Source organism: Pistacia vera, unplaced genomic scaffold, assembly GCF_008641045.1.
Source record: "Pistacia vera cultivar Batoury unplaced genomic scaffold, PisVer_v2 Contig190, whole genome shotgun sequence".
Classification (NCBI taxonomy): Eukaryota; Viridiplantae; Streptophyta; class Magnoliopsida; order Sapindales; family Anacardiaceae; genus Pistacia; species Pistacia vera.
Window position 1 is genome coordinate 1,295,299 of NW_022195991.1, and position 13,019 is coordinate 1,308,317.

General features: G+C 36.0%; 1 protein-coding gene across 1 annotated transcript in view; it reads right to left on the minus strand.

The window, feature by feature from the left end:
* LOC116127316 overlaps positions 1–11,757 on the minus strand; it is a 34,613-nt gene extending 22,856 nt beyond the window's left edge. Inside the window, exon 1 of the mRNA XM_031412970.1 lies at positions 11,458–11,757. Within this exon, the coding sequence (XP_031268830.1) occupies positions 11,458–11,757 (300 nt within the window). The remainder of the gene's footprint in view (positions 1–11,457) is intronic.
* Between the last annotated feature and the right edge of the window lie 1,262 nt (positions 11,758–13,019).

The following is a 13,019-nucleotide window of genomic DNA, read 5'->3' on the forward strand; positions in this document are numbered from 1 at the left end:
GGGGAAAACACAAAATAAATAAATAAATAAATAAATAAATAAATATAGATATATATATATATATATATATATATAGGTTCGTCGTTCTTCGTCCACTCTGGGAGAGAATATATATATATATATATAGGTTCGTCGTTCTTCGTCCACTCTGTCTAGATTCTCTCCCATTCGTCGTTCGTCCATTTTAGCATTCTCTCCTATTCATTGTTCGTCCAGTTTGCTATTGTCTCCAACGAAGGTATGAATAGAATTTAAAAAAATTTTATTTAGGGTTTTTATTTTGATTTAGGTTTGTCCAAATGTGTTTTTTGTTAACATGATCATGGTTTTTCTAGATAGGTTACTCCCTTTGGTAATCTCTCATACATCTAATCAAAGTTTTGTTTCTTATCAAGAATACTTTATTTTGGTGTAATTGGGTAATGCTTTTCTTTTGATAATTTACTTGTACTTTGTTCCTGTTTCTATATTGGGTTTCAGAAATTACTACACCTTTTCTAAGTATTTCATTTTGGTTTGACTACTAATTGCTTTTCGAATTTTCACTTGCAAGGTGGAGGATCATATTATCCCATCAATAATGACAGGTCCACAACCTAATCTCACAACTAAGGGTGAGCACGAGTAGCAGGTAGAACTGGAACCTGCGGGTAGATCAGAACCTACTTGAAACCAATACTGTGAGGGTAGGTTCTGGTTCCATTTTATTGGAACCGACACTGTGTGGTTCCAGTTTCGGTTCCTACAGGTTTCAAAACTAGAACCAAAACCTAGGAAAAGAACTGAAGCGGGTACCCCACTTGGAACTTGCTTGGAACCTACTTGGAACCTATTTGTGTTTTGGCTTTCATTGAGAAAGTTTATGTGAATTGTGATGAATTGATTGAATTCAAGTGTTGCCTAGAGATTAGAGGATTTATGAGTCACATTGGAGACAAATGAATGAGTAATCAAAAGTTGAAAGCTACTAAATGTAGGTTTTCTTAATTTGTTAGAGGTGTATTTGTAAACTTTTAAGGTATTTTTGTCATTTTTTAAACTAATAGGAGGGTAATTAATTTTTTGCAAGGTACCTCGGTAAGGAACCGGAACCTGCATTTCAGGTTCCAGTTCCTTTAATTTAGGAATCAAAACTTGTCAGTTCCAGTTCTAGTTCCTTCTTTTTGGGAACCTGCACTGTGCGGTTCTAGTTTCGGTTCTGATTCCCCCCAAAAATGCAAGGTACTCGAAACTGCTCACCCCTACTCACAACCTCTGACGTGGGACCCATAAAAGTAGGTGAGACCCATTTTGTGAATTGACCAATAGCGAGTTGCCACATCGGGGGTTGTGAAAGAAGGTTGTGAGATTGGGTTGTGGACCTAGCATTACTCATTATCCCATTGGTCGTGCCCTTGGTCTAGAGGTTGGAGTGAGCATTTGACTTTGCTTTTTCCTTAGGAAGGCAATTACTGGAGCTCTGTAAGTGTAGTATATAATGTGAAGTTTTATTTTATTTTTTAGGCATAATAAAAACATATGATTGAATACTGATTGTGGTCCTGTCCATGGGAATCTTGGACTTGAGGTTCATAACTAATGTTCTAAGGTCTTCATATCTTAGAACATATAATACGTATATGTATTAACTACTATTATATAGTTATAATTGGTGTTCTAAGGTCTTTATAACTGAATACTTTTGGATTGGTTGCTCCATCATGTTATCATTTTTGTTAAACACATTTCATAGATAATTTATTCCCTTATTTGTATGCTATATATGTTAGATATGTCTTTAATCTGGGCCTGCATCTTAGAAGGCTCGTTTGGAAATACCACATATTTAAAATCTTTAGTTTTTTATAGTTTTGTATACGGTATACCTCTTCAACCTTACCACCTACTAGCTTAGGCTATTGAGTTGGTTTCCCCATTAATTGTATGGGTGCATACGGTGCCTTGCACTGTAGGATCCGGGGGATGTTTTGCCCATTCCTTCTCAAACTATGATGATTGGGATCTTTGTTAAATTGAAAGCTTTATTTTTTTCCTCTATAGACGGATAGATGCCCAGTTTAAAAATAACTAAACAGTCTTGTTATTTTCAATTTATGAGTTTTAAGAGAACAACACATATGGATTATGTCACATCCCTCCCGGTGGTCTCTATTATGTTGGGTTCAGGTGCGCCAAAGGACTCATGATCTTGAGAGGAGGGTGAAATTTTTTCAAAAAACAAGTTATGAAACTCCATTCATAAAACTTTAATGACAGTCATACAACTCAAAATGTAAATAAAAAAACTTAAATCTTATAAAACAATTTACATAATACTCTATCAGAGTTTTCTAACATGTACAAGCATTATGCCGATAGACATGCGCCTGTGGGCCAACCAAAAGCATGTAGCAAGCGCACAGATGCATATGTGGAGGAGATGGAGGTAGAGGTACAAGATGTAAACAAATCAGAGTAAGAATGGTACCTTGAGGAGAAATGTGCTCCTAAAATCCCCATTTGAATTGTGGTGTATACAGTTGCTGTGTAGCAAAAACCTTCCTTTGGTGCACGGCAGGGGCATGCAGCACACCAAGGGACAGTCTTTTCGGAGGTTGTCCTTTTGATCTATTTTTCTTCATGGTGGTGGAGAAAAATGCAAGGAACCAAACACACACACACACACACAAAAAAAAAAAAAAAAAAAAAAAAGGAAGCAATTCGCATCAACAGATTTTTTTTTAATGATATCTTGAACATTAAAACTTTGGAAACTTGTAAAAAAACATATACTATGCATTTTGGGTCGCGGTTTGTATTGTTGTGCTCCTAAAATCCCCATTTGAATTGTGGTGTGTACAGTTGGTGTGCAGAAAAAACCTTCATTTGGTGTACGGTAGGGGCGTGCGGCATAACAAGGGACGATCTTTTCCGAGGTTGTCCTTTTGATCTGTTTTTTTTCACGGTGGTGGAGAAAATGCAAGGAACCAAACACACACAAAAAAAAAAAGGAAGCAATTCGCACAAGCATATTTTTTTTAATGATTTTTTAAAGATTAAAACTTTGGAAAATTGTAAAAAATCACATACTATGCATTTTGGGTCGAGGTTTACTTTCTTGTGCTCTTAAAATCCCCATTTGAATTGTGGTGTGTACAGTTGGTGTGCATGCCCTTGGTGTGAAGCAAAGAACTTCCTTTGGTGCACCGTAGGGGCGTGCGGCACACTAAGGGACGATCTTTTCGAAGGTTGTCCTTTTGATCAAATATTTTTCATGGTGGTGGAGAAAAAGGCAAGGAACCAACGCAAAAAAAAGGAAGCAATTCGCACGAGCAGATTTTTTTTGAATGATTTTTTGAAGATTAAAACTTTGGAAAATCGTAAAAAATCACATACTATGCATTTTGGGTCGGGGTTTGCTTTGTTGTGCTCCTAAAATCCCCATTTGAATTGTGGTGTGTACAGTTGGTGTGCATGCCCTTGGTGTGAAGCAAAAAACTTCCTTTGGTGCACCGCAGGGGCGTGCGGCACACTAAGGGACGATCTTTTCGAAGGTTGTCCTTTTAATCAAATATTTTTCATGGTGGTGGAGAAAAAAGCAAGGAACCAAACACAAAAAAAAGGAAGCAATTCGCATGAGCAGATTTTTTTGAATGATTTTTTGAATATTAAAATTTTGGAAAATCGTAAAAAATCACATACTATGCATTTTGGATCTAGGTTTGCTTTGTTGTGCTCCTAAAATCCCCATTTGAATTGTGGTATGTACAGTTGGTGTGCACGCCCTTGGTGTGAAGCAAAAACCTTCCTTTGGTGCACGGCAGGGGCGTTCGGCATACCAAGGGACGATCTTTTCAGAGGTTGTCCTTTTGATCTAATATTTTTCATGGTGGCGGAGAAAAATGCAAGGAACCAAACACAAAAAAAGGAAGCAATTCGAACGAGTAGATTTTTTTAATATTTTTTTGAAGATTAAAACTTTGGAAAATCATAAAAAATCACATACTATGCATTTTGGCTAGGGGTTTGTTTTGTTGTGCTCCTAAAATCCCCATTTGAATTATGGTGTGTACAGTTGGTGTGCACGCCCTTGGTGTGAAGCAAAAACCTTCTTTTGGTGCACAGCAGGGGCGCGCGACACACCAAGGGACAATCTTTTCAGAGGTTGTCCCTTTGATCTAATATTTTTCATGGTGGTGGAGAAAAATGCAAGGAACCAAACGAAAAAAAAGGAAGCAATTTGCACGAAGCGATTTTTTTTTAATATTTTTTTGAAGATTAAAAATTTGGAAAATCGCCAAAAATCACATACTATGCATTTTGGGTCAGAGTTTGTTTTGTTGTGCTCCTAAAATCCCCATTTGAATTGTGGTGTGCACGCCCTTGTTGTGCACGACAGGGGCGTGCGGCACACCAAGGGATGATCTTCTCGGAGGTTGTCCTTTTGATCTGACTTTTTTCACGGTGGTGGAGAAAAATGCAAGGAACCAAACACACACAAAAAAAAAAAGAAGCAATTTACATGAACAGATTTTTTTTAATGATTTTTTTAAGATTAAAACTTTGGAAAATCGTAAAAAATCACATACTCTTCATTTTGGGTCAAGGTTTTTTTTTTGTGCTCCTAAAATTCCCACTTGAATTGTGGTGTGTATAGTTGGTGTGCAGAAAAAACCGTCCTTTGGTGCACAGTAGGGGCATGGGGCACACCGAGGGATCATATTTTTGGAGGCTGTCCTTTTGTTCTGATTTTTTTCATGGTGGTGGAGAAAAATAGAAGGAACCAATCACCAAAAAAAGGAAGCAATTCGCACGAGCGGATTTTTTTTAATGATTCTTTGAAGATTAAAACTTTGGAAAATCATAAAAAATCACAAACTATGCATTTTGGGTCAGGGTTTGTTTTGTTGTACTCCAAAAATTCCCATTTGAATTGTGGTGTATAACAAAAACCTTCATTTGGTGCACGGCAGGGGCGTGCGACACACCAAGGGCGTGCGGAACACCAAGGGCGTGTGGCATGCCAAGGGACGATCTTTTAAGAAGTTGTCCTTTTGATCTGATTCTTTTCATGGTGGTGGAGAAAAACGTAAGGAACCAAATACAAAAAAAAAGGAAGCAATTCGCACGAGCGAATTTTTTTTAATTATTTTTTGAAGAATACAACTTTGGAAAATTGTAAAAAATCACATATTATGCATTTTGGGTCGGAGTTTGTTTTGTTGTGCTCCTATAATCCCCATTTGAATTGTGATGTGTACAACTGGTGTGCACGACAAGGGCGTGCAGCATGCCAAGGGATGATCTTTTAAGAAGTTGTCCTTTTGATCTGATTCTTTTCATGGTGGTGGAGAAAAATGCAAGGAACCAAACGCAAAAAAAAGGAAGCAATTCGCACGAGTGGATTTTTTTAATGATTTTTTCAAGATTAAAACTTTGAAAAATCATAAAAAATCACATACTATGCATTTTGGGTTAGGGTTTATTTTGTTGTGCTCCTAAAATCACCATTTGAATTGTGGTGTGTGCAGTTTGTGTGCACGCCCTTGGTGTGCAGCAAAAACCTTCCTTTGGTGCACAGTAGAGGCGTGCGGCACACAAAAGGATGATGTTTTCGGAGGTTTTCCTTTTGATCTGTTTTCTTTCATGGTGGTGGGAAAAATGCAAGGAACCAAATGCAAAAAAAAAAGGAAGAAATTCGCAGCAGCGAATTTTTTTAATAATTTTTTGAAGATTAAAACTTTGGAAAATCGTAAAAAATCACATACTATGCATTTTTGGTCGAGGTTTGTTTTGTTGTACTCTTGAAATCCCCATTTGAATTGTAGTGTGTACCATTAGTGTGCACGACCTTGGTGTGCAACGAAGACTTTTCTTTGGTGCACAGTAGGGGTGTGCGACACACCAAGGGATGATCTTTTTGGAGGTTGTCCTTTTGATCTATTTTTTTTTCATGGTGGTGGAAAAAATGCAAGGAACCAAACGCAAAAAAGAAGAAGCAATTTGCATGAGCAGATTTGTTTTTAATTATTTTTCAAAAATTAAAACTTTGGAAAATTGTCAAAAATCACATACTATACAGTTTGGGTCGGGGTTTTTCTTGTTGTGCTCCTAAAATCCCCATTTGAATTGTGGTGTGTACAGTTGGTGTGCACGCTGAAAGAACCATGAAAAGTGGCGGAAAATGTTGATGGGAAGCATGTAAACATGGCATGCATGCAATGATATGGATTAATAGGATTCAAAAACCATAAATAAAGCATAAAAACTAAATAAAACATAAAAACTAAACTAAACGTTTGCTAGTGCTTTGGTTTGATGAAGCTAAGATTCAAAAGAATGAATCCTCCACACTTTAACACCAGCTTGAGAGAATGAGAGAGTGGCCAAACCTAAGAGAGAGAGCTTGTTGTTCTATTGAGTGACCAAATGAGCACTTATTTGCATTTATATATACATGGGTAATTTTATAATTACTTGTTTTTCACTTGCATGCCCTAATAAAATCTTATTCTAAAAAGAGCCTAAGCATTTATTAATTTTCCTTTGAATAATCAATATTATTCAAGGGCCCATGTAAACTAAACTAGTTTACATTAACAACACATAAGTTTACCCTTTTGCCCTTTAACTATTAAAAGGTTATTTTAGTTCATCTCATTTATCTTAACGCTTTAAGATATAATAATTAAATACAATTAATTATTGCTTGACCATTTTAACCTTTAAAATTTCACAAATAATTTTCTATGTAACTATTACCATAGAAATCCTGTCATTACCCTCGGAAGGTGCTAGCCCTCTTCAGATAATCATCTCTCTCTTTTATCATTCTCTAACTTCTCAAGGCTATTGGTGTGACCATATAGGTCCACCGTGGATTAACCGTGAGCCAGATCTGGATAAATCTGGAAACCTGTTCGAAGGCCCAACGACTATGGTAAACATCTACTAATGTGCCATAGTCCCTAAACCACGATGAAGAAATACTTCATTGAACCCTTTTCAGATCATATGTACCATGCAGGTAAAGTCCCTTCATTGTATATCTTGATCAAGTACGAATTGATGGAACGTCAAAATCCTAAACTCGATCTTCTACCGTTCATCGATCAATATGTCCGGAAGTTGTCATCACAAACTTGCTTTCGTATGACTAATAATAGACTCTAACAAGAGATTATGATTTTTGACATTTAGCGACATTCGTCCAGGAACTTGAATCTAGATAGAGTCAGCGGTACTCTTGATCCTATATTTTCGAGTCAATGGATCCCTTCTTGACCATCATTCGTTTCCGTATATGAACAACCTATGACCAAATAAGATTTATCATGCGAAACATGACTAGTCTCGTACTTATACAGCGTATGAACCATACACATCTGTATTGGATCCAACCACAATGTCTTAGGTCAAAGGACTACATTGTGCAGTGATTTAACCAAATGATAAATCATTGACTGCAAGCTTTTCCAAGTGATTTGTTGTTATTTGGTCACGTTCGAAAAATAGTTCACCAACCGCTAATCCATACTAATGCCCCAATGACATGACTATCATCGTCATCTGTACTTATATCAACTCATGATTTCTTTCGAAAGCATCTAGTATGCCTATTATGCAATATAGTTGCCCAAATTATATTTCTTCCATAGGGAACCTTTTGATAAATTCATTTACCAATTAAATGAATCATCTGGACAATTCATAGACATACTTTATTTTAAATGCATGACTAAATAAAGGAAGTAATTTATATATATGAATTGAAGAACTTTTTCTTCTATTATTTATGATATATTCATACAAGACAAAATGCTCTGAAACTGACAACATGAATAGTTTCTAGGGCATACACTAACATACACTAATAAACTCCCACTTGCACTAAAGCTATTTGTTGTTGTATCTCCTACCCATCTTCTCAAGATGATGGTCCAATTGCTTCAGTGTCATCGCCTTAGTCAGTGGATCAACTACATTTTCTACTGAAGGTGTCTTCAGAATTATAATCTCTCTAGCTCCAATGAATTCTCTCAAAATGTGATACTTGCGCTGAATGTGTTTGGATTTTTGGTATGCCCTTGGTTATTTGCCTGTGCAATAGCTCTAATATTGTCACAGAACATGTTTATCGGGTAAGCCATGTTCAGAACCACACCAAGTTTAGTTATGAACTTTCACATCCAAACAGCCTCCTTTACTGCTTCTGAAGCAGCAATGTATTCAACTTTTGCAGTGGAGTCCACTGTAGTTGTCTGTTTGAAACTTTTCTAACTAACAACACCTCCATTACATATAAAAATATACCCTAATGTAGACTTTCTATTATTAATATCTGATTGGAAATCAGAATCTGAGTATCCTTGAATGTTTAATTCTGAATATTCATAACTCAGAACTAGATCCTTAGATCTTTTTAAGTACTTAAGGATCGACTTTACAACCGACCAATGTTTCTCCCCTGGATTTGACAGATATATGCTCATAACACTTATAGATAGTCCTTGTACATAGCATTGCGTACATTAAGGTGCCTAAGACAGACGCATAAGGGACATTACACATCCGCTGTTACTCTTCATCAGTCTTTAGACCCATCTTTTTGGAAAGATAAAGACCGTGAGTGAAGGGCAAGAGATCCCTCTTAGAGTTCTCCATGCTAAATCTTTTCTGCATTTTCTCTATGTATAATTTCTAGGATAATCCAATTACCGTTTTTGTTCTATCTCTGTAGACATGAATGCCAAGGACATAGGTCGCTTCTCCTAAGTCTTTCCTTGAGAAGGTTTTGGATAACCAAACTTTAACCTCTGTCATCATGCCTACGTCATTTCCCATCAAAAGTATGTCATTTACATATAATATGAGAAATGTGATGGCATGATTTTTAACCCATTTGTATACACAGGGCTCATCCGGATTCTTGACAAAACCAAACGATTTGATTATGTCGTCAAATGAATGTTCCAACTTCTTGAAGCTTGCTTCAATCCATAAATGGATCGTGCATACCTTATGCTTTTCAGTAGAGGATACATAACCTATTGGTTATTCCATATAGATGTTTTCCTCAATAAACCTATTAAGGAAAACCGTTTTGACATCCATCTGCCAAATTTCATAATCATGATATGTTGCGATGGCTAGCATTATACGGATGGATTTAATCATAGCTACAAGTAAGATGGTTTCCTCATAATCCAATCCTTGTTTCTTAGTATAAGCTTTTGCCACCAGTCGAGCTTTGAAGGTCTCTACCTCCCCATCCTTGCCAACTTTTCTCTTGTAGATCCATTTGCAACCTATAGGAACTATTCCCTTTAATGGATCCACAAGTGACCATACTTGATTGGCATGCATTGATTCTATCTTAGAATCCATCACTTCCAGCCATTTTCCTGAATCTCTATCCAGTATTATTTCTTCTTAGCTTCTAGGATCATCACCATGATTATCTACTCCCACTAAGTAAGATTCAAAATCTTGCTCATGTAGGAACCCATATCTTTTTGGAGGTTTTGATATTCTAGAAGACTTTCGCATTGGAACCATAGTATCTGATACTGAGGTTCGCTGAGTGGACATTCCAGCTTCAACAATCTCGGTTCTTGGCTTTTCAAACTCTTCCTTGAGTTCAATATTTCTTCTAACACCGCCTTCCTCCAAGAAATCGTTCTCGAGGAAGCGCGCATTTCTACTGATCCAAACTCTTTGATTACTTGGGAAGTAAAAGTAATATCCTAAACAATCTTTAGGATATCCAATGAACTGAACCTTCTTAGATTTAACATCCAGCTTATCAGATTTAAGTAATTTAACATAAGTTGGACAACCCCAAATCTTCACATAATTCTAACTTGGACGTTTTCCATACCATATCTCATACGGTGTTTTCTGGATAGTTTTAGACAAGACCTTATTAAGGATGTGCACAACGGTCTGAAGAGTGTACCCCCACAGAGACATTGGCAAGTTTGTAAAACTTTCCATTGATCGTACCATATCTAAGAGGGTACGATTTCTCCTTTCAGACACTCTATTAAGCTGGGGTATATAGGAAGGAGTCAATTGTGAGATGATCCCATTTTCTTTTAAGAACTCCTGAAACTCTGTACTCAAGTATTCACCCCCCACGATCTAATCGTAGTATTTTAATACTTTTTCCAGTTTGATTTTCTATTTCGTTCTTGAATTCTCTAAATTTTTCAAAGGATTTAGATTTATATTTCATTAAATACAAATACCCATATCGTGACATATCATCTGTAAAGGTAATGAAGTATTCAAATCCTCCCATGGCTAAAGTACTGAATGGTCCACACACATCTGTATGTATGATTCCTTGCTGTCATTTATTCTTAAAGGGAGACTTGGTCATCTTTCCTTGGAGACACGATTCACAGGTTGGATAGGGTTCAGAACCCAATGAGTTCATGATCCCACTTTCTCCAAGTTGTACTAATCTTCTCTCTCCTGTATGACCCAATCTATGATGCCATAGAATTTTAGGATTTGATTCAAATCGAGTTCTTTTATTGGAGATGGTATTGATTGAAGCATAGTCATTTAGTTCTAAGATATACAAACCACTTTTATTCATAGCTTTACCAACTAAAACATTTCCAAAATGTATTGAACGTTCATTTCCATTAAACAGTACATGGTAACCTGCTTTACACAAAGCAGAAATAGAAATGATGTTTCTAGTGGCTTTTTCAAAGTACAATACTTTAAATAAATTCAAAACATGTCTTGAAGGTAGTCCTATTGGGCAAGTCCCCATGGCCTCGGCTACAACTCGTGCCCTATTTGCCATTCTCAAAATGATCTCGCCCTTTGTCACCTAAAAAATATTATGAAGTACCTGCAAAGACATACAAACATGAGATGTTGCTGCTGAATCTAATATCCAGGAATGACTATCTGAATTAACACTTAATTCATATTCGATCATAAGACATTGGTTCGTATCTACTTTTCCTTTGCCTTTCCTCAGACTGTTTAGGTATTAAGGACAATTCCTCTTCTAATGTCCATCTTCTCCATAGTGGAAACATTTTCCTTTTGCATTGGCCTTCTTTGCCTTTGCAGCTGGCTTCTTAAAGCTCTTATTCTTGGGTCCAACTTTTGGACCTTTCTTTTGTTGCTTTTTGGGCCTTTTATTGGCCTTGCTGGTAGAGGCGACAAAGACATCCTCATGTTCTTTCCCTTTCACATTCTGCCTATGAAATTCTTGAAGCTCATTTAGCAATTCAGAGAGGTTTTGCTCAATCATATTGAGATTGTAGTTAGTTGTTTATAACTTGAAGGAAGAGATTGTAGAATCAAATTCACTTTGAGGCGGTCTAGCATGACCACCCCATATCCATCTAGTCGACCTAATCCATTGATCATCTTAATAGTATGATCATCTGGAGGTACCCCTTCCCTTAACTTCATGCTAAAGAGGGATGCACATAACTCATACTTAACCACTCTTGGATTTTTGCTGTACAACTCTTCTAGAGCTATTAGGATATCATAAGCATTCGAAACCTTTTCATGCTTAGTCTGAAGTTCTCTATTCATTGAGGCTAGCATGTAATTTCTAGCCCTCCTACTATCCTCTTTCCATTTTTCAAAAGCATTAAGCTCAGCTTGTGGAGCATCGGGTCCAATATCAAGTGGAAGAGGTGCTTCCAAGACATAAGCAATCCTTTCGAAATCTAGAACGATTATGAGATTTCTTAGCCAATCCTTAAGGTTGGGTCTGGTTAACATGTTATTATCCATTATCCTTAGGAGAACATTGATGGCCATTTTTTTTATTATATATCACAAAGATGAAACTGCAAAGAAAAATAATTTTATTAGTGTCTTGTAGTACTTTTAAACCTTTTATTGCATAATCAAATTAGCTCTCACTATTTTATTCGAGTCCTACACTCCCTTAGATAGGATCCGAAAATTTTCGTTGGATTAAATTTCTTAGTGGGGAATCAATTTCTTGTTAAATTCAATTAACCTTACATAATAGAATTCTTGGTCAATTAAGTCTAATAAGTGGGAAACTATTTTCCTTTTATATCACTATATAAGATTTGATCCATATTCCTTGTCCTAGCTTCAGATACCTCACATAATAGAATTCTTGGTACCCTAGGCTAGTTAAATCCAAACCATTGTGCTTTCTTAGGATGACATTTTTCATCATGTCCTCACATAATAGAAATCTTGGTCAAGGTGAAAATATCCATCCAAGAACAAGGTTAACTTAATTCTATAATATAAAGATCATATCCCTCACATAATAGAAATCTTGGGATATTAAAATTTGTATTAAAGAATTTAGTTATCCCATAATGAGAGACTTGGATTTAATAATTTTAATTGGGGAGATTTAGGTTTAACCTTAGTTAATTAATTTTTTTTTTAACATGCCATGTTTAACTAACTTTCCATACATATCACATATATGCATAAATTAAAGCATGTGGGTTGACCATTGGGCTTTTTGAAAATACATCCTAAAGGTAAACTTTACCCTAATCCTATATCTTTGATCAGATCGTCATCCGGATGCTCTTCGGGTTCCCGTCTAGCCGATTCAATTACAAATTGGATCTTAGGCATGCATGCCCGATTAAAATAAATAAATAAAATTTAACTATTACAAGCCATTTAATAAAAGAATATTACAAACACTTTTGAATATTTTGAAACTAAATGGCACCCATGATCAACCCTCTAATCTAATATTCATCCATCACATAAGTAAATATTAAACATTTATACCAAATATAATAAACAATTATTTAAAGGCATGAATATAAACAATTTAAAACATACACATACATAGACACACACACACACACACACACACACACACACACACACACACACATATATCTCATATATAAATAGATATTATATATACGCATGTGGTAACTTTATCATAACTTTGGGGCACGCAACAATTACACAAGGGAATCATTACACAAACATTTTGTCATATTCCACCCAAAGATATAATAATGATTTTGTTATTTAACTAT